We start from the raw sequence: 22,206 nt of genomic DNA on the forward strand, positions 1-22,206 counted from the left end.
CAAATCTGCTTGACATAACAGGCTATAAGCAGTAAATCGAGCAAGCTCACAGGGTTCCAGCTCGGCGATCCACTGAGGTAGACAGGCCTCGATCAATTCTGGCCAAATTTCTGAGATCAACTGATAAAGATCTTGTGTTGCACAAGGCGAGGAGTAAAGGAAGGCTTTTTTGGAAGAACTACATTTTCTTGCTCCCAGACTGCGAATTCTACAAGAGAGAAATGTGATTGATTCAAGGAATGCAAGAAACTCTTTCATCAACGGAAGATCGCTTTTGCACTGATGTTCCCAGCCAAATTGAGAATGGATGCTAAGGATGGCTGTAAAACATTCACATGCCCACAGCAAGCGATGTCCTTCATAAAGTCAATGGACTGAGTACCTTATTTTGTGGTACTCATGTTGCAGCCGAGTGTACCGACTCACTGAAAACTCACTTGACTGTTCGAGGAAACTGAGTGCTTTTTTGTTTCTTTTTGTGCTGGTTCCACCTAGCGGCTGGAGTTTGTTGTGCAATGTTACTTATAACATTCTTTCTCAGCCCTGGAACTCCATTTTCTGATACCCCCTAAAAAACATATATTTAAGTAGTTAAATGAATATTATAAATGTGCAACAACTAGTCGACTAATGGCTTAAACTAATGCAGCCCTAACCAAATTACTCAAGGATAAGGTGTTGGAGTGATACTGCTGGAAATGGGGCCTGTCTAGATTTTCTCAAAAATGATTTTTATCAAATATTGATGATGTTTTTTACATCAGTACTGTCCTGACTATACTTTGGTGAATTAAAGCACCAATTTCCTTCCGAAACAGCCAAATCTGTACATTATTCTAAACGTTTGGCTGTGTGTGTGTGTGTGTGTGTATTTTGAAGTGACAACATTTGGTTCCGGTTCCAAAAACCGTGCAGTACTTATAACATATTCTTTACCTGTGCTGGGTCAAAAATGACACAGACAATAGAAGGGTTCAAACTGTATGTTCTGTTGATCCATATGGTGTGTGCTGGAGGAAATTGTAAATTGAAAACATGTTTTATTTTTTATTTTTTTTATTCAAACCATTCTTCCTGAATGAATTAACTATTTAACCTTTAAAGGGATAATTGAAAATCTTTATTCACCCTCATGCCACCCTAGATATGTATGACTTACTTTCTTCTGCAGAACACAAATTAAGATTTTAGAAGAATATTTTAGCTCTGTAGGTCCATACAATGCAAAGGAAATGGTGACCAAAAGTTTGAAGCTCTAAAAAGCACATAAAGGCATCATAAAAGTAATCCATATGACTCCAGTGGCTTAATCAGTGTCTTCTGAAGTGATCCAATTGGATTTGGTTGAGAACAGACCAAAATATAACTTGTTTTTACTATAAATATTGACATCAGTAGTCTCCTTGGTGTTTATTATTTCAAGCTCGATTACACTTCCTAGCGCTTTGCACAGCGGTCAAGCACTAGGAAGTGTAATCAAGGATTAAATCATGACCAAGCTTCAAAGTTTTGGACCCCATTCACTTGCATTGTATGGACCAACAGAACTGATATATTCTTCTAAATATATTTGTTTGTGTTTCGCAGAGGAAAGAAAGTCAAACACATCTGGGATGGCATGAGGGTAAGGTACATAATGAGAGAATTTTCATTTTCATGTGATCTATCACTTTAAGTGTTGAGTGACTTACAACCAAAGTAAAGAAGCAAGCTCTGGTATGAATTTAGTCCTGAAAATAATACTTGTGTGGGTGTATCCCAAGTGATCAAATGTGCATCAGTCTAGACATTAGTAGTAACTGTTGATTTAAGCCTTGGCTGGATGGATGTTGATTCATTCACATGACCGATCCCCGTTAAGTGCTTTAACAAAGGACGATGGAAATATGCCGATCTTCCCATTGCATTGACCCTCAAGCCACTCTTCATTGACTGAAAATTAAAATGATATATAAGTCTGAATGGCTTAATAATAAATTAATATTCATTGAAATTCTGGGTTTTATGTCCATACTAGTATTATAGGTGACACAATGTCAGTTCCTACCTTTTGAAAGGACTGTGATGACATTTCCCTGTTTGAAATCCAGATCTTCTGGGGTGGAAGTTTCATAAGAGTAAAGAGCCACCACTTTCTCACGATACACACATTTACCCTTAAAAATACAGACATTGGTTTAGTTTACTAGCAAAGCTGGAAGGCTTTAGTTGTTATGGTCTTGCATTAATATTACTATTGACAAAATGCAGCTATCAGTCCTAATTTCACACTAGGTTATTCTATCATCTTGTATGAGTGTAACTTAGTCAGGCTATTGTACTACCTTGGTAACTGAACACCACAGCGTAAGATGGCCATCTTTCACACTATTCCATACAACCTCCATTTCAGAGTCCTTAATAATCACCCTCTCGTTTGAGTCTTCCACAGCATAACTGAAAATTACAACTCAGCTTACTGTAAAGTTCACCAGTTTTCCATGTATCATTTATAGAATTCACATGAGGTACAAAATAATTGCACAATAGAATTTTATCATATAACATCAACCAATTATTGAGCTAATTGAGAAATTCTGCACAATGATAATTTGGTAACTGAAGAGATGGTGGAGCTCTTAGCATTGAATTAATAACAATAACTGTTGGCGCACATTTAAGTTGTTTTGCACGCGTGTTGCGGGCGTGCTGTTTCCTTGTGGCTTAAAATAGTAAAATAATAAACTTTCAAAAGTCTGAACTTAAAGTCGGATATGCCAATCCATTTATTAACATAACGAAAAATAAAACATTTCTTAAATAATAAAGTTAAATCAAGGTAGTCTCCATGATTACACGCCGTGCCTCACGGTCAAAAACCATGCACCACCCTGTGCACCACACCTGCACTAATTAACCCCGGTCTTAAGTAGCGGCTCGTGGCAGAACACAGCACCACCCCATCCCAATACACAGAATGGCTCCAACACAACCGGCCCCTAATTGTTTATGGCACTACAAGACATAACAATTATAAACATATACATGTATGGAGACATTAATACAACAAAAAACATCTTGCAATAAAAACAAACAAATAAACCCCTCTTTGGTGTGTTTGTTCACTTTTACATTGACTGTTCTACCAATAGGCCTAATTTTGTCACTGGTCTTTCAATTACGCTTGTTTTGGTTTTGATTTGCACAGATCTGACTATGCCTGATTTGTCTGGAAAGGATTTAATAATCCTTCCAATCATCCAAGAATTTCGTGGTGCTGTAGCATCTGCAACCAAAACGATATCTCCTGCTGTAAGATTACGTTTTGTTTTGTTCCACTTTTGTCTTTCCTGTAGAGTAACAAGATACTCTTTTGTCCACCTTTTCCAGAATAAATCTGAAAGATACTGAGCTTGTTTCCAACTTCGTCTTACGTACTGGTCCCTTTGATCAAACAGACCTGGAGGCAAAACTGGTTTCCTTTTCAAAGTAAGAAGATGGTTAGATGTCAGTGGTTCTAAATCATTAGGATCGTCAGAAACTCTCGTAATTGGTCGGTCATTCAAGATTGCTTCCGCTTGCATAAGACTGTGACTAAGGTTTCATCAGTTAAAGCCTGTAGATTCAAAACAGATACTAAGACCTTTCTGACCAGTCTGATCATGCTTTCCCAAGCACCGCCATGATGTGAAGCCGTAGGTGGGTTGAACGTCCACTTGATGTTGTCATGTATTAAAGCCTTCTCAATTGATCGGTTGTTTAAGTCTGCAATTGCTCTTTTTAGCTCCTTCTCTGCTCCTGTGAAATTTGTGCCATTGTCGGGCGAAAGTGTGCTACGGGTCCTCTTCGGCATATGAATCGACGAATAGCACTGATGCAAGAGTCTGTGTCCAATGAGTGTGCCACTTCTAAATGAACTGCCCTGCTGGCCATGCATGTAAAGATAACCCCATAGCGTTTCACATAAGAACGTCCTTGTTTTACCTCAATGGGCCCAAAATAGTCCACTCCCACATTAGTAAATGGAGGCAAGTCTGGAGTAATCCTTTCTTTGGGGAGATCAGCCATTTTTTGATCACACATTTTTCCTTTGTGACGTTTGCAAAAAGTACAACTTGACAAGATTTTCCTTGCTGCTGCATTGGCTTGAGTGACCCAGAACTTTTCTCTCAATTTGGAGAGGATGTAATTTCTCCCACCATGCCTCGTCAGTTCATGAACATTTTTAAGAATTAACATGGAGATGTACTGATCTTTGCACAGGATAACTGGGTGTTTGCTCTCTTCGGGCATTGCAGTCCTGGACAATCTTCCACCTACTCTTAACAGTCCATCCTCTAGAACAGGATTCAGCTTGTATATAGGGCTACACTTTTTTATGAGTTTTCCTGTCCTTAATGCATGAATCTCTTTGTCAAATCTTTCCCTCTGACAGAACTGAAGGATAGCGTTTTCTGCTGCTAATAAATCCTCAGTTGATACACGGTCTCGTCCCAACGACTTTCTGGCTTCCAACATTTTCTTGTCAGCATGACAAAGATCAGCCTTTTCAACCATCACAAGTTGCTTTCTTCTTTGACTCAACACCAATAGAGTCTCTGTCTTCTGTCTTGACATTTCTTCTTTGTCGTCGACGTTTTTTTCATTGAAGTCACTTTGATACTGCTTCTCCAATAGCAGCTGAAGTGATTCCACAGATAATCTGTTTACAGCAACACGATGACAGCCATTGTCATTCAGGTTGTCTTTGCAATCCTTTCCTAAGCCATTGACCACCCACCCTAATAGGGTTTTAACAGCAAAGGGACCCTCACCTTGACTATTCACAATTTCCCATGGTTCCAGCAACTTTGAAGCATTAGTACCTATTAATAACTCCACGTTAGCATCAATTTCAGGGATTTCAACATGTTTAAGGTAAGGCCACTGTCTAAGGTCCTCTTGTTTGCTGATGTTTGCTGTATCCACTGGCATCGTTTTCTGTGTGTAAACATTTGGAAGACTGTAGTACCTTGTTCCATTAAGGCAAGCTATTTCAAGTCCATTCACAATGTATGTTGACACTGATGTCTTTGGGCTCATCGTTAACAAACATATTTTTGACTTTGTCCCAGTGAGATTAAGCCTACGCATAAGAGCTTCAGAGCAGAATGTGGATGTTGAGCCATTGTCCAGAAAAGCATAGGTCTGAATCACCTTGTTGCCTTTTTGTGCTTTTACCTGAACTGGCAGGATGGAGAGTGTTCCATTGCTACCGGCCCGGTCTGGCTCCCAAATGTCTGAGCTGACACAAGCGTATGGTTTACGGCTGGTTTAGGTTCATTGGGGTAGATATCGCTGGTGTTCATTGATTTGTCCACTTGTTTGGCGTGAATGTGTAAAGCTGTTGGATGGCTCATTTTGCATTTTTCACAGATTTTACGCTTATCGCAATTTTTGCTCAAATGCCCAGTGTTGAGACACCCAAAGCACACTCCTTTTTCCTTTAAGAAGTTGATCTTTTCACGATGTTTGTTCTTGGCAAATCGTAGACATTCATCCAGACTGTGATCTTGTAAACAGAATAAACAATTGATGCTGATGTTGTTGTCCCTCCGTTTACCTTCTTGTGTGTCCTTGTGCTGTACTTTACTAACAGCGCAGACGTTTGTAGCAAAGTTGTCTTTTTTCAATTTAGACTTGGCTGTATACACATCTCTTTTAACATGCATAACTCTTTCAGTAGTTTGAATATCACCAAAGATAGGATCAGACAAGATTTTGACTTGATATTCCACAAAGTGTACCACGTCATTAAAGTTTGGTCTGCGGTTGTGTCTCTCCGAATATCACATGCAGAACTTCTAAATTTTTCCCTCAATTTAAAAGGAAGTTTTGAAACAACAATTTTGAGGTTGGCAGACATGTCCAGCTCTTTCATGTCCTCTAAATCTGACATTGCATTATTGCATCCACGTAAAAATAATGCATAGTCCTGTAATAACGAAACACTTTCAGCCTTCACCACAGGCCAGTTGAGAACCTTTTCCATATATGCTGCTGTGATCTTGGTTTCATTACCAAAGTGTTCCTGTAGGAGGGCTTTAGCGGTTTCAAAGCCTTTCTCAGCTTCCATATGTAAACAGCTTTGTACAAGGTCGTGTGGGCGCCCTCTGGTATACCTTTCCAAAAAATACGTGCAATCACCTTTAGATGCAGCTTTCTCCTCCACACAGTGCCTAAAGGCTTGCATGAATATTTTGAACTTCAGTGGGTCACCTTCAAAAACAGGTATTTGTCTTGGTGGCAGTTGGCTTGCTCTGTGTTGTTGTATGAGCAACTCGTATATTTCATTTTGCCTTTGCAGAATTTGTTGTGTAGAATTGTCGTCAACTGCATGTGCAACATTTCCAGTGGGTCCTGCAACTGTAACAGGTAAGCCTTTAATTCTCGTCAATCTTGTAGACTTCTCAAACTTTGCATCAGGAATGTCAGGTATTTCTTTCGATCTTTGCTTCTCAACATAGGATCCCATTCCATCCTGATCCGAAAATGCTTGCAGTACTGCCAACTCTGCATCTGAGGCTTCAATCTCAGCATCCATTTCCACTTGTTCCATCCTTTTGCGTAATGATTCCGCCTCCTGCTCCAATACATGTTTCTTTTTAGCGCTGCTGCGCGTGCCAGGAGTGCAGCTCTCTTGGCTTCTGCTTGTGCACGTGCAACTTCAAATGCAGCTTTGCTTGATCGACTTGATCTTTCACTGGTGCGGCTTTTAGTACATGATGATGTTCCAACATTTGATACACTATCCGTTGGCTTTATATCATCCTCAAGGTGAACATCTTCAGTAGTACCATTATTTGTATTCTTAAAATAATTTTCCACACACTGGAAAAATTCGTTCACACTTAAAAGCTTTGCTTTGAACCAGGTTTCATGCTTTTCCTTTTCTTTTACGGGTAGCAACTCAAGCAGATTGTTATGTGCAACCTTTGCGTCATTAATCAAGGATTGATATTTGCTGAAGCTACTTTTTATTTCAGCTTCATAACCAGACTCACGCATTAAACCTTGAACAGTTTGTTTGATGTTGGCAGCTTTACTTAATTTTGATTTTCTTAGCATCTCTAAGTCACTTAATTTAGAAAGCAGTGCTTTTGTTGTTAGTTTTATAGACCTTTTTTTCACAGAGGCTTCTTCCACGTTATCATTTTGAGAGTCAGCAGACACCACATGTGTTACCTCGATACCTTGATTATTTACATCCATTTTACTTTGTTTTCAAACACCAAAAACCAACATTTCATTTAAATATCATGAAAACAAGAAATCAGAAATAGAGCATAAACACTTACATTGTTTTGTGTAAACCCCTTGACCCAAATGTCTCTTATTTCAAGTCCTTGTTTACTTTAAACCAGTTGTCAATGTATTGTTTTCCCTTTTCATTCTTGCTGTTCACACTTTAATAACTGCAGCTCTTAAAAGTCATACATCTTATGTGTGTGTTAACTGTCGTTACCTCGTTTTACTCGTTCTAAGTCCGAAAGAACTTTCCTCCACTGTCCGACGTAGTGTCTGCGTCAAAGTGTCAAATCTTCACCTGCACCGCGTCCAGACCACCTCACTGTCCAATGTGAGGCCGCTCACCGAACTCCGTCGTCTATAGCGTCCGTCCTCACCGCTTCCAGACCACCTCACTGTCCAATGTGAGGCACAAAGCGCTCGATTCCGATGTCCGCTACCGATCACCGCCGTCCGTCACCGACCTCCACCCGTCATCACTGCTTCCTGGCCGCCTCACTGTCCAATGTGAGGACCGCTGCGCCCGTAGGTCTACTGGCCCAATGCGCCAGCGTTTTCATTCAGCCGATCACCGTCGAAGCAAGGTGCATGAATGGCACAAGGACCATGTCGTTTAAACTTGATCAGTCTTTTCCTCATACAGAGATGGTTTTTTGACTAATTGTTGGCGCACATTTAAGTTGTTTTGCACGCGTGTTGCGGGCGTGCTGTTTCCTTGTGGCTTAAAATAGTAAAATAATAAACTTTCAAAAGTCTGAACTTAAAGTCGGATATGCCAATCCATTTATTAACATAACGAAAAATAAAACATTTCTTAAATAATAAAGTTAAATCAAGGTAGTCTCCATGATTACACGCCGTGCCTCACGGTCAAAAACCATGCACCACCCTGTGCACCACACCTGCACTAATTAACCCCGGTCTTAAGTAGCGGCTCGTGGCAGAACACAGCACCACCCCATCCCAATACACAGAATGGCTCCAACAATAACAGTTAACTTTGTTAAATCAAATGGTGGGAATGTTTTACAACTGTTTTAGTTACCGTAGAGTTAATTCTGATGCAGGAAGCTTCAGTTTAGAGCTGATCATCTGAAGAATGTCCCCGTATGATCGTCCAGGTGCAATAGAGATTGCTATGGTGAAATGTAAGTGCACTTTTACAATACAGCCTGAGAATTTCCCTGTGTTATTAGCCTGTGAGGAATAAAGTACATTATGAGAAATTACTTCTATATATTAATGATACTCATTCTGAATTTATGATCCCACAAACATAACAATGGCAATGAATGGATATTTCTAATGATAAGTTTGTCTCTTAAGTTGCGTAACCATTGTTTGATAGTTATGAAAGTTTATTTATTTCACTGTAAGTAGATGTTAAAGGACCTCTGCTTTCACAGTCTTCAGGTCTTCTGTACCCATTGGTCTACTAGGTGGTGCTCTTCTTGGTGGAGCTGGTATATCATCATTTTCATTTAATTCTTTAATCTAGAAGAAGCAACATTTGTCAATGTATGACAAAAAAACTTTAATTTTGATAGGGAAAATAAAAGCTTTTTGAGGACAGGTTCAGCTGACATGGTTAGGAACAAAGAATAACATAATAGGTTGTGTAACTAAATGGATTCAATTAAAAAGGTTTAAACAAAAATTAATCTCTGTGTGCTTGTATTTTCTTTAATCCAATGGCCAAGTTTTTGGAATAATGTATATTTGTTCAAAATATAATTACCTGCATTGGTTTTGATGTCATTGTAACAATATCCAAGGGTTCTAGAAAATTATAAGGTACAAGACCTCGCTGGAAATAACCATAAAAAAGGAAAACAAGGCATCATCATTCTATGAACATATATGGTGAATAAGTATGTTACTGGAATATTCTCTCAATTATTGGTGTAGAAGGGGAACGGTAGAAGCCAGAAGAGTGTACAGTAGTAGAGTTTCTCCTACACTAGTGACATTTAAGTCAATAGCACAAATAGACAATTTCTAACACCCAATTTGCAGTTTTTTAAGGAAATTGTTACTTTAATTCACCAAAGTGGCATTCAGCTGATCACAAAGTATAGTCAGGACATTACTGATGTAAAATAACATCATCAGCAGCAGCAGCAATCACTCCAACACCTTATCCTTGAGTAATGCTAAATTGATAATTTGGTACTAGAAAAACACTTGCCATTATATCAAACACAGTTGAAAACTATTTGGTGCGTTAAATGAAGCTTAACGTTGTCTTTGTGTTTGTTTTAGAGTTATCACAGTATGCAATAGATTGGCATGTCTTAAGGTCATTATTAGGTCACAAATGGCAAAAAAGAAACAGCTTTCTCTAGAAACTCGTCAGTCAATCAAGGCTATACAATGCTTGAAATGGCTAAAAACTGAAGATTTCATACAAAGATGTACACTACAGTCTTCAAAGACAAAGGACAACTGGCTCTAACAATGACAGAAAGAGATGTGGAAGACCAGATGTACAACTAAACAAGAGGATAAGTACATCAGAGTCTCTAGTTTGAGAAATAGACGCCTCACATGTCCTCAGCTGACAGCTTCATTGAATTGTACCCGCTCAACATGTTTCATGTACAACAGTAAAGAGAAGACTCAGGGGTGCAGACCTTATGGGAAGAATTGTAAAGAAAAAGCCACTTTTGAAACAGAAAATCAAAAAGAAAAGGTTATAGTGGGCAAAGAAACACAGACATTGGACAACAGATAATTGGAAAAGAGTGTTATGGATCTTTATCCAATTGAGCTTTTGTGTGATCAGATCAGAAGGTGCGTGAGAAGTGCCCGACAAGACAGACACATCTATGGAAAGTGCTACAGGAAGTGTGGGGTGAAATGTCACCAGAGTATCTGGACAAAATGGCCGCTAGAATGACAACAATAAGCTGTCATTGCTGCATATGGAGGATTTTTTGATGAGAACTCTGTAAAACAGTTAAAGGATGGAAAGGAGGAGGCGAGAACCGGCTTGACGATATAAATCATAGTTTAATGGAAAACTTAAAAGACAACACAAACACACATGACGGACATGTCCGCTAACGATCTCTCTCTCCCGCACAGCCCTCTGCAGTCGACCTTTAAACCTCACGGAGGCATAATTAGCCTAATACGGGACCGGGTGTGAAGGATCACGACCCGGCCCCGCCCTCCGCCCTGCCACAAACTCTTTGTAGTTAAATGAGTTATGAAATTCTTTTCAAATTGTAAAAGTAATTTTTCATGTTATTAATATCCTGACAATACATTGTGATCAGTTGAATGCCACTCAAGTGAATAAAAGTAGCAATTTCTTTCCATAAGAGCAAAATATGTACATAATTCCAAACTTTTTGTCCGCCAGTATAAATACAATTTAAATCTACCAAAAACTACCTTCTCATTGAAAACAACAGATGCCCAGTTGTCAGCTCCTTTCTGAAGAACAAAGACGATGTTGCCAGGCAACACAGCCAACTCTTCTTTGGTCTCAGGAATAAATTGATAGAGAACTGTGTGCGGCTCACCTTCAAGTGCCCTGTTGATTATGACATTTACATTTATGTTCTTAGCTGACACTTAAAATGAATAAAAAATGTAGAACAAAATGCATATCAAATAAAAGGCAGATCCAACAAAGTTACACTGATGTTACACTAAGCTGGGCCTCAAAAGCAATAGGAAAGCCATATCACGTTGCTATTGTACAAATAAAAGCCAATTAAGGGCTAAGATGTATTAAATAATGGTCATTATATTTGACCTTATGTACCTTACGATAACCAAGAAATGCAAGAAATAGAAATGCAAAAGTATAATTCAGAAATCGAATAAATTATTCCATAAGACTCAGGATTGTTATGAAAGCATACGATAAGGTTTGTTGAGAAACAAACTGAAAACTAATGTATTTTATTTTTGTGAATGTTCACTGACAGTTGAACTCCTGTGTGCATTCATGATAGTGCAAGAGAGCAACATTTCATGCAGCCACTTGCAACACTGGGGCATTTAAGCGAAAACTCGTTTAACACAGAACACAACACAGCTGCACAAAAACTAGAGAAAATATTTACTAAACATGTCTGAGGAGTTTGTAGTTGAAAAATTGATGCATTTCTATGCCAAGTTTTTGGACTGGTGCCAGTTCATAGTGGACAGAGTTACCAGCGAGATACTGAAAATAGAAAACAAGCGATCGATAGAATGTATCGTCGCTCATCGCGTCTGGTTAGGACAAAAACTCTGATTACAACAGAAAATATACCTTTTATCGGTGTGACTGTGGCTGACTGTAGCCTATTCTATTTCTGTTTGATTTCTGAGAACTCCTTTTTTAAAAATAAGACTGGGCGTATGCATATATTCTTCAACTACAAACTCTTCAGACATGTTTAGTAAGTTCTGTTTTCTGTTTTGTGTGCAGCTGTGTTGTGTTCTGTTGCCTCTATCACTGTGTTTTTAGATAAACAAATCAAGTTTTTGCTTGAACGCCCCAATGTCGCAAGGGGGCTGCATGAACTGCTGCTCACATGCCCTATCATGAATGCACACAGGAGATCGACCGTCGGTCAACAGGTTCACTAAATAATACATTCGATTTCGGTTTGTTTCTTACCAAACCTTATCGTATGCTATTATAACAATCCTGAGTCTCATGGAATAATTTATTAGACTTCTGAATTATACTTTTGCATTCTTTTGATGTTTGAAGAGGTAGTCACTATAAATTGGCATTGTTTGACATCACAGCACAATTTGTTTTCACAATTTCACCCTTTGTGTTAAGAAAAAGAAAATGTCATATAGGGTTGTAACAAGACAAGGTGAGTAAACAATGATTGAATTTTCAGTTTTGGGTGAACTAATCCTTTAACTAGACTTACCTTAGTACTTCTGGCACTTTTGATGTAGATGGAATATTATCAACCTAAACAATATACAATGAATTTAGGAAAGATCCCTTGTTGTTGACACAATTTTATCTCTTGTATTCTTTCTCCATACTAATGTTAACATATTACATTACATACTTGAGGTTGCAGTGGGGCAAAACCAGAGAACTGATCAGCATGTACAACAGAAGATACAACCTGTGACGAAACCCAATATTCTTAATCACTCTAGTCTAATATATTGGCCAAATTGAAAAGAGAAATCACATCAGTTTTATAAGTCATTGGACATTGATTTAGTGATTAATGGTGATGCAGGTACCTTAGCTTTCCCAAGATAGTCCTTTTTCTCCAGCTCTGCCACATAGTGCTTATTGGGTTTGAATAGCAGCCCTGCTTTAATCTCTACCAGAGAAAATAGCTTTTGCTTCTGTAAAGAGGAAATGTTTACAAATTACATGTGGCAGCAATTGTTTTTTCTTTTTTTTAAATCTTACACTAATAAAGAAAAGAAAAAAACATATATATATATATATATATATATATATATATATATATATATATATATATATATATATATATATATATTTAAATATACACAAACAACATTTAAACACCACAACCACCCCTCCCCCTCTCAATCACAACCTCGCCCCCAATAAACATCCCAGTGGTCACATGAGTAAATATACAGAAAAAACCCACCCAGAGAGCCTTCCAAAAACTTTAAATAATTGCATTTCCCATTACCCATTTCCCAACAAACAAATCTAAGTTACCCCGTCTTACAAATGACACCTCATCAAAAGCCACCACCCTCCCCATCTCAGTGCACCACTCCCAAAATGGGGCGCACCAGCTGACCTCCAACCCCTAAAAATTATTTGCCTGGCGATCATCACACAAGGTCAGAACCCAATTCTCTATGTGACTATTCCCCACATCGATCACCACCACCCATTGCCCAAAACACAGAGTCTGTGACAAAACGAACCCATGTTCCCACCATGTCTCACACAAAACTCTGCACCTTCAACCAGAATTCCTGGATCTCGATACATCACCAAAAAACATGGGCCATGTCTCCATCCTCCTATTGGCATCGCCAGCAGGTGGGTGTGTCTTTAAGACCAAGCCTATACAATCTAGAGGGGGTCCAATAAAATCTATGTAAAATCTTGAATTGCATAAGGTGCACACTTGCATCTCTAGATGCAGACTTGATGTTTTTTAGAATCATAGCCAACACTCCCTCCTCCAATACCAAGTTTAAATCTTTCTCCCACAATCTCTTGATAGTTAAAGCTTCATCTCCCAGACACTGAATTAGCAGGGAGTAATACACTGATGCCTCATGACCTTTTCAAAAACCAGTAGTCACCATTCCCAGAGTATCTTCCGCTTTAGGGGGGTGTGTGCTACTCCCAAAAATAGTACAGAGCAGGTAGCACAGTTGTAAATACCTCTAAAACTGAGATCTGTGAATCCCAAAATGTTAAACCAAATTTTCAAACGATCTCAACACTCCACTCACATATAGGTCACCGAGCTTATTAACCTCCCTCACAGTCCACTCTGATCAGCAGAAAGAGGACTTATCAATACACAATTATGGGTTCTGCCATATGCTTGAGGCGACATTTAAATAAATGTCTGGGTTAAACACTCTGGACACTTTGTCCATACCGCATGCAAATGCGATATAACGGGGTGTAACTTAACTTCTCTGAATAGTTTGATTGAAATGCTTTGCAATGGCAAAATAGGGGCAAGAACTTCAATACAAAACCAGGGAGGGGCTCTATCAGGTGGAAGCAACCAATGAGCCAAATGTCTGAGACCGAATGCATAATAATAAAACAAAAATCTTGGTAGGACTAGCCCACCTTTTGCAATTGGCCTATGCAATTTATTGAAATGTAATCTGGAACGCTTAACATTCCAAATGAAGGACTTTGCTATGCTATCAAATTGCTTGAAATAAGAGAGGAGAACATCTACATGAGATTGTAACAGGTAGTTAAATTTTTGAATACAATTCATTTTAATAACATTAACCTTCCCGATCATAGATAAATGTAATGAAGCCCACCTGCCCATATTGCTTGAAAACCTTTTAATTAAGGGATCAATTTTAACACAAATTTGCTGGGAATAAAATGCCCAAATACTTAATGCCCTGTTTGGGCCACTGGAAGGCGCCCGCCTGGAAAGCCGTTACTGGGTAGTAAGCTGTCAGAGCCAAGGCTTCGGATTTAGACTAATTAACTCTGTATCCTGAGAACTTAGAAAATGAATGAATAATTCTGTAGAGGCAAGGCATAGCTCTAGTGGGGTCAGAGATGTATAATAAAATATAATCTGCATAAAAGCAAAAGCTTATGCGCAATACCTCTCGCAATCACTCCTGGAAAATCATCCTCCTTTCTTTTCACAGCTGCTTATGTTTCCAGGGCAATACAGAACAATAATGTGGAAAGAGGGCAACCCTGCCGGGTGCTCCTATCCAGAGTAAAATAATCTGAAATTAATCTATTTGTTTGTATCGCTACTATCGGGTGTCTATAAAGTAACTTAATCCAACAAATAAAAGTATTCCCGAACCGTATATTTCCAAAAATTTAAAAAGATAATCCCATTCTACCATATCAAACGCCTTTTCAATGTCAAGTGAGATGGCCGCGACCAGAGTCTGATCATTTGCCACTGACCACATAATATTGATGAGATGCCCAATGTTGTCAGAAGAGCTGCAGCCCCAAATAAACCCCACTTGATCTATATGTATAAGAGATGTCATAACTTTACTTAATCGGTAAGCCAACATTTTTGACAATATTTTCATGTCTAGCTAGATCAGGGAAATTGGACGATAACTCTTTTTTTTTTATGAATCAGACTGATCCGGGCTTGTGTCATGGTTGTTGTTTATTAATTTTTGTAATTATTTTTAAACTTCTAACAAAAGTGGATCCAATTCTGTAGCATAAGATATAAAAAACAAAAAAACAGGCGACAAAGCCATCTGGCCCTGGAGCCTTGCCTGTATTCAAGGCCTTAAGTACCTCGCCAAGCTCCTCCAAGGTTATCTCTGAATCAAGAGAATTTTTTTGCTCAATTGTCAGTTTAGGGATTTCTAATAGTTCCACAAAATTTCTAATGTAGACAAAGTTGTGGAACTATAGGGATCAAGATAGAACTCTTTAAAGGTATTATTAATATCAATGGCTGAGGTAAAAATTTCACCACCAGTGGATTTAACTGAGGTAATGGTAGAAAAAGACCCTCTCTGCTTTATATATCTACCCAAAAGCTTCTCTAACTCAAAGTATGACTGTCTTGCCCTGAATAACCAAATCTCCACCTTCCATGACATAATAGTATTATATCTGTATTTCAATCGGGTCAATACTCTGAGGCCATCAGATGACATTCGGTGCTTCAGCTCTGCCTCTGCACTTTTAATACACTTTAAAAAAAAAGTATAGTCTCTACCAGATGGGTTTAAAAGTCTCAAAATATCTGCAAAACCAAGATTTTAACACATCCTGTGAAGTGTCACTGTTGCTCTAGTGGGCTTACACACTTTTGCTTCACTGTGATCAATGACTGAGTCCACCAAAAGTCTCCGCCCAATATTATATCATGAGGGGTGCCAACGGCTCACAACATCAACAAGATCTATAAATAAGCCCTGGTCATCAGCGTTAGGTGCATAAATATTAGCCAAAATCAACTTTTGCCCCTGAATTTCTGCTAAAACAATAATGACACTTCCTAATTCATCTTTAATCTGTTTGAGACATTTGAATCGTAGATGTTTACTTATCAGCGTAATGACTCCCCAGCTCTTACTTTAGCCAGCACTAAAGATAACATGTCCACCCCATATCTTCCCAAATTTCTCAGCTTCCTGCGGGAAAAGATGTGATTATTGAAGAAACGCTACATCATATTTCTTACATTTAAAATAAGAAATAACCTTCCTTCATTTATGGGGTGCCCCAACCCATTCACATTCCACATGGAGAGAAATAACCCACTCATATTAACAATTGACAATTTGACATAATAGAAAAAATAGATTTGTGTCAAAAATAAAATTATAATGATCACATTCCAGCATTAGTGCAACAGTCAAACCCCGGAATTCCCCTAAAACCAAACAAATAGAAAAAAGAAAACCGTGCCCATTAACCCCACGCAAGACAGCGCCAACTAGTGTCCACGTACGCCTATGAGAGACCCCGTGACAACTTTGCCGTCGGATTGCAAGGGTCCGGTGCATCTGTACAAATTTTGTGAGAAAATCGATAATACAAACTCCAGCCAATAGGCAGAATAAACACAAAGAACGTGTAGATTAAATCACAAAACTGTCTCGAAGGTGTGTTCCTCCCCAAAACAAACTCCAGCAACAAACTAACTAACAGTGCACTGGTGTTGTGCCAGCAGCATTTAAAACTGCTTCTGTAACCCCTGAACATAAAAAGACAAACTGGGATTTGGACAATCTTAACAACTTTCGTCTTATTTATAATCTTCCCTTTCTTGCAAAATGATTTTAGAACGAATTGTGGCTTCTCAATTATATACTCATCTCACTGTAAACAATCTTTTTGAGCCCCTTCAAGCTGGCTTTCGCAAACTCCACAGCACTGAAACAGCATTATTGAAGGTCACAAATTACTTATTAATGGCATCGGACTCTGGCTGTCTTTCAATTCTGAACCTCCTTGATCTCAGTGCCGCTTTTGACACTATAGCTCATTCTCTTTTACTCACACATCTTGAGTCTTTGGTGTTACTGATACTGTATTAAACTGGTTTAAGTCTTATTTCTCAGATCGTCTGCAGTTTGTTTCCTTGAGTGGCTGTAGGCCCAAGGTTGGTTATGTTAAATGTGGAGTTCCTCAGGGTTCGATTTTGGGGCCCTTAATTTTTAGCATTTACATGTTTCCCCTTGGTCAGCTCTTAAGATCTCTTGGCCTTAATTATCATTTTTACACAGATGACACCCAGATTTACATCCGTTCAAAACCTGGTGATTGTGTGGCTGTCGCGTTTCTTGCACAATGTATTACTGAGATAAAAAAATGTCTTTGTCTTAACACTGACAAGACTGAGGTAATGCTGATTGGTTCACCCCACCAGCTTCGTAAAGCTGGTTCTTTAACCTTGAATATGGATTGCTCTGCTCTGGAGTTTCAAACAAATAATAAAAAAAATGGGGTGATATTTGATGCAAATTTAACATTTGATCCCCATGTCAAGAATTCTGTTAAAACTCTCAAAAACATTGCAAGACTGCACCCCATGTTATCTTTCTCTGTGGCTGAAAAACTGATCAATACTTTTGTATTTTCTCATATTGATTATTGCAATGCTTTACTTGTCAGAGTTTCTAAATCAACTTTAAATAAATTGCAGTATGTGCAAAACTCTGCTGCTAGAATCTTGACAGGGACCAGGACAAATGATCACATCACTCCTGTCTTGGAGTCCGTGCACTGGCTTTCTGTCAGGTTTCGTGTAGACTTTAAAATTCTCATGATTACCTACAAGGCTTTGCATGGTTTAGCCCCTCAATACTTGTTTGAACTTTTAACCCCTTACACTCCAAAGTGTTATCTCCGCTCCTCCGAATCAGTTTTTTTTTAACTGTTCCTTCTACTCGTCTACGTTCTATGGGTGACAGGGCGTTCTCTTCTTTTGCTCCAAAACTGTGGAACGCATAACATTCCAGGTTGAATCTTTTAGTATTTTTTAAATCTTCTCTTAAAACTCACTTTTTTAGGGTTGCTTTTCTGTGATTATGCGATTTATTATTGTATTATTTTAAAATGTTTGTAATTGCATGTTTTCTTGTATTAATGTATTTCCATTTTTATTATGGAATTATTATATTATTCTATATAAAATAATTGTTTATTATTATTTATTATAACGGAACAGCACACACTAAAAAAAAAGCTGTTCAGTTTCCACAGACAGTCAAACGAATGTTCAGTGAGCCGTCTGTTCATAAGTGCAGCAGATGACCGAATCCTTCCAATGTTCTGCAAAAAAAAACTCAAGCCAATAGGAGGCATAAAGACAAAGAACATGCAGAATCATCCACAATTGTCCTGAAGGGGTGTTATTCCACAAAACGAACTCCAGCTGCTAGGTGGAACCAGCACAAAAAGATACAAAAAGGCACCCGGCTTCCACAGACAGTCAAGTGTATGTTCAGCGAGTCAAGCTCACTTGGGAGCAATGTGAGAAACACACCATGACTTCCTCAGTACATTGATTTTATGAAAGATATCGCTTGTTGAGGGCATGTAAATATTTTGCAGCCATCCATATGATCTATTCCCAATTTGGCCTGGAACATCAGTGCAAAAGCGATCCTTCGTCGATGCAAGTTTCTTGGAGTGTTACTACACAAAACAATCTCCAGTTGCTAGGTGGAACAACACAAAAAGAAACAAAAAGTTGCCCAGCTTCCTCTGACAGTCAATTGTATGTTCAGCGAGTCAAGCTCACTTGGGGGCAACGTGAGAAACACCAAATGGCTTACACACCCCACTGTCTCTATGAAAGTCAATGCTTGCAGTTGGCATGTAAATATGTTGCAGCCATCCTTAGCATCTATTCTCAATTTGGCTGGAAACATCAGTGCAAAAGCGATCTTCCTTTGATGGAAGAGTTTCTTGCATTCCTTGAATCGATCATTTTTCTCTCTTGTCTAAGTCCATGAACAAGAAAATGTTGTGGTTCTTCCAAGAAAGCCTTCCTTTAGTCCTCACCTCACGTTACACAAGATTTTTATCGGATGATCTCAGAAATTTGTCCAGAATTGATCGGGGCCTGTCTACCTCAGCGGATCTGTGAGCTGGGACTTTGTGAGCTCGCTCGATTTCCATCTTATGGCCGGTTATGTCTAGCAGACTCAGGAAGAGCTCGTCTAGGAATTTCACCATATCTTGGCCTTCCTCATGCTCAGGTATTCCAACAATTCTGACGTTACGATTCTCAAGGTCTTCCAACTTTTCCCAAATGCATTTGCAGTAATATCCATAGCAGTAATTGATTGACGTATTACAGCAAGATCCTCCAAGTCTGCCACGACCTTCCCCAGCATTACAGGCATGCTGGACAGGTGACATTGAATTTCTCCCGCTGCACCGTCCAAACCGAGTCCCTGGTCTGTGGCCCTGTCTGGGGTATCAGCTTAAGCATGTAAGTATCTTTTAATATCTCCAGAGCCCGAGGATTTTGAATTCTTTAACATTTTGACTTCATAGAACAGTTATGTAGCAGGGTGTATCGAATCTCACCAGTTTATGACATAAAAGTAATTAAAAACTAGCCAAGCGCACAGATTCACACATCCGACCCCCACATGGCGCCACGCGACTCCTTGTGGCAGCAATTTAAAAACACTGCATCAAGAACACCATGGCATACAATCTGGTTTTTGCACATGATTGTGTCATTTCCATTTGTCATTCAAATGCTTATGTAACAGTAGCCAGCTGGTGTGCAGTGTGTAAACCTCACTCCCCTGGCCTCAAGAGGCATACTAGCGATTAGCAACTAGGGAGTTGTCTCCACCTACAACACGGAGACGCCGGTTTGAAATCCCTTTTGGAGCAGTTCGAGCATGACCGTTACACTTAAAAAGAATGACACATCGACACTAATACAAGGATGACTTTCCTCTGAGCAAAAGTCTTGTGAATTATGTGATTCCTGTCACTTACACAACTTCCCATAAAATGTAACCAGGACCAGTGATTATGCAATCAAATATAACTGTTGAAAACAGACAGTACTCTGTACATTTGACATCCTGTTGAACCCATCTTTAACAAGGAATATGTTATTATATATTATCTTATATATACATAAGTGTCATGGAACATATTTAGATTCCCAGATTATTTAGTTTCCTCAGAACCCTAATGAAATCATTTTTTTTTAAAGAAATCAATGGAGCACATCTACTACTAACACTTGTGGAACAACTTCAGCAGGTTTACGGACCAGTATGGCATCCAGGGCGATGTCAATATGGCTGGACTTGGTATCTGCTCTAAAGTTCAGTGCAGTAAGAAGGTTCTCTTGAGCTTTCTCCCATTTTTCCAACTGGGCCTGTACCAATCCCATGTTATGCAGCACCTAAATGTTGGGTGGGACATAATAGCCATTTCAGAAAATGTGCAAACTAGCTATATCAGTAGCTTGTTGATTAGCAAACTCTTGTGTCATTTACATTAAATCTATTAATGAAAGAATGATACATTTCCTGAATTCAAAATAAATAAATGATACTGCTCTTACCTCACAGACATACAGTTTATATCTCAGACCCAGAGGTTTGTAATCTATTAGCTGATTGCCTCGTAACTGTTTAAAAGCCTGCTGAAAATCTAGAAGAGACTCTTCAAACCTGGAGATATAATTATGTTGATGTTTATAAGACATTAGGACTTTTTATCATTCCAAAGATTGTCATTCAACAAAGCATGAGACAGAGAGTTTTACAAAACATGATTACAACGGAATGTGGTGTTTTCTGAAGGATGTAACATTTCGTAATGAGATGATAATGGCCTTACTTATTCTTTTTGTAAAATGTTACTCCCCTCTGAAAGAAAGCCACAGCCAGGTGCCCATCTTTACCGATACTTCCATCAAAAGCCTTCAGATGTAAAACAGCAATACATTTTCCCATTAAGAATGAAACCACTTTAACTTCCTTTTTCCAGTGACATACTATTTTTAAAATGTTAACATTCTCAAATCATACTTCACAGAGCACAGTCATCTACAAGTGTCCTATAACTTCAAATATTTCCCTCAGTAATCTTATTAAAAACAGGACCTGGCAAGTAATATTGCAAATGATTTTGTAAAAGAAAATGCCATTCATATAATCACCTTTTCCGCCTCATCTAGCTCATTGTTGTTCAGATGAAGACAGCCAATGTTGTAGAAGATTTTGGAGTTTTTATCTTCAATGTTGAGAAATGTCCTGAGAGCAGAGTCTGTATCTCTTTGCTCCACACACGCCACAGCCTCATCCCACTGACGAAGAGTGCTTACAAATGACATGCTCCCTTGGAAGACTATTAGCAATGAAGAAATTGAACCGTTCTTTTCTGTTATGAACATGAGAGGGAGTCCGAAACTTTATTTAGAGAACAAGCCTAGCCCTTTGCTCTGTCAGAGAGGAAGTACAAAGCTTTACAAGTCACATGGTTCTTTATTTGATGTTTTCTTACTTGGCAGTTGAGTCTGTTCACTTTTTTAGGTGTTAGTGCACTAACTTTGTGCATGTAAACTAAAAAAAGGAAATGTAATTGAATTCTCATTTTGAGATGTTACGTTTTAAAGTTATTTGCGCACATGTTTACATTAATACATGAAGGTTATTTGCCTTGCGGCACTTTGGTAAGGTGATGTTAATTAAAATCACTTTATCGTGTGTTCTCTTAATTGTTAACAAATTCTAAATCAACATCTGAGCCGTTGCCACGTCTGAGCTCTCCTTCCAGTTCTCTTCGACAATGAAATCAGATGACATCACGTCAGAGCTCTCCTCCAAGTTCTCCTTGATGATGGCATCAGCAGATACCACTTCAGAGCTCTCCTTCAAGTTCTCCATGAATATGCCATCAGTCAATGCCATGTCCAAGCTCTCCTCCTGGTTTTCTTCGACTATGAAATCTGATGACATCTAAGCTTTCCTTCCAGTTCTCATTGACGATGGCATCAGCCATTTTCATGCAGAGGGGTTACCAGGATATCATGTTTGGGGGGCATTTGGCTTGTTTGGGGGGGGCAACATAAACAATTGAAAAAATCGGCACAAAATTAAGCTATACTACACACAATCTGTTTTAGTTCATATCTTTTTCTAAGCCAGGAACCCAGAGATAGGCACAGGGCCCCTATTAGACTATAGGGCTATCACATAAAAGTTAGTTAAACCAGGTCAACATTAATAATATGATGATGATATTATTATTATTTATTATTATTATTGACA

At 38.7% G+C, this 22,206-nt stretch overlaps 1 protein-coding gene across 2 annotated transcripts; it reads right to left on the reverse strand.

The window, feature by feature from the left end:
* Positions 1–1,164: 1,164 nt before the first annotated feature.
* On the reverse strand, positions 1,165–21,335 carry LOC127659244 (neutrophil cytosol factor 2-like). Of its 2 annotated transcripts, XM_052148987.1 has the most exons (14): positions 21,096–21,335; positions 20,774–20,856; positions 20,496–20,604; positions 20,199–20,333; positions 12,487–12,594; positions 12,303–12,362; positions 12,156–12,199; positions 10,666–10,807; positions 9,005–9,073; positions 8,659–8,760; positions 8,312–8,463; positions 2,325–2,436; positions 2,048–2,156; positions 1,165–1,932 (listed from the first exon to the last, which is right to left on the reverse strand). In XM_052148987.1, exons 1-14 carry the CDS (start codon positions 21,327–21,329, stop codon positions 1,835–1,837), a joined length of 1,557 nt encoding a protein of 518 aa, XP_052004947.1. In that variant the 5' UTR covers positions 21,330–21,335; the 3' UTR covers positions 1,165–1,834. The 2 variants fall into 2 exon arrangements, with proteins under 2 accessions (XP_052004947.1, XP_052004940.1); XM_052148980.1 differs by lacking the exon at positions 2,325–2,436 and having other exon boundaries at positions 21,096–21,312.
* Positions 21,336–22,206: the final 871 nt, after the last annotated feature.

The sequence above is a fragment of the Xyrauchen texanus genome, chromosome 2 (assembly GCF_025860055.1).
Source record: "Xyrauchen texanus isolate HMW12.3.18 chromosome 2, RBS_HiC_50CHRs, whole genome shotgun sequence".
NCBI classification, from domain to species: Eukaryota; Metazoa; Chordata; class Actinopteri; order Cypriniformes; family Catostomidae; genus Xyrauchen; species Xyrauchen texanus.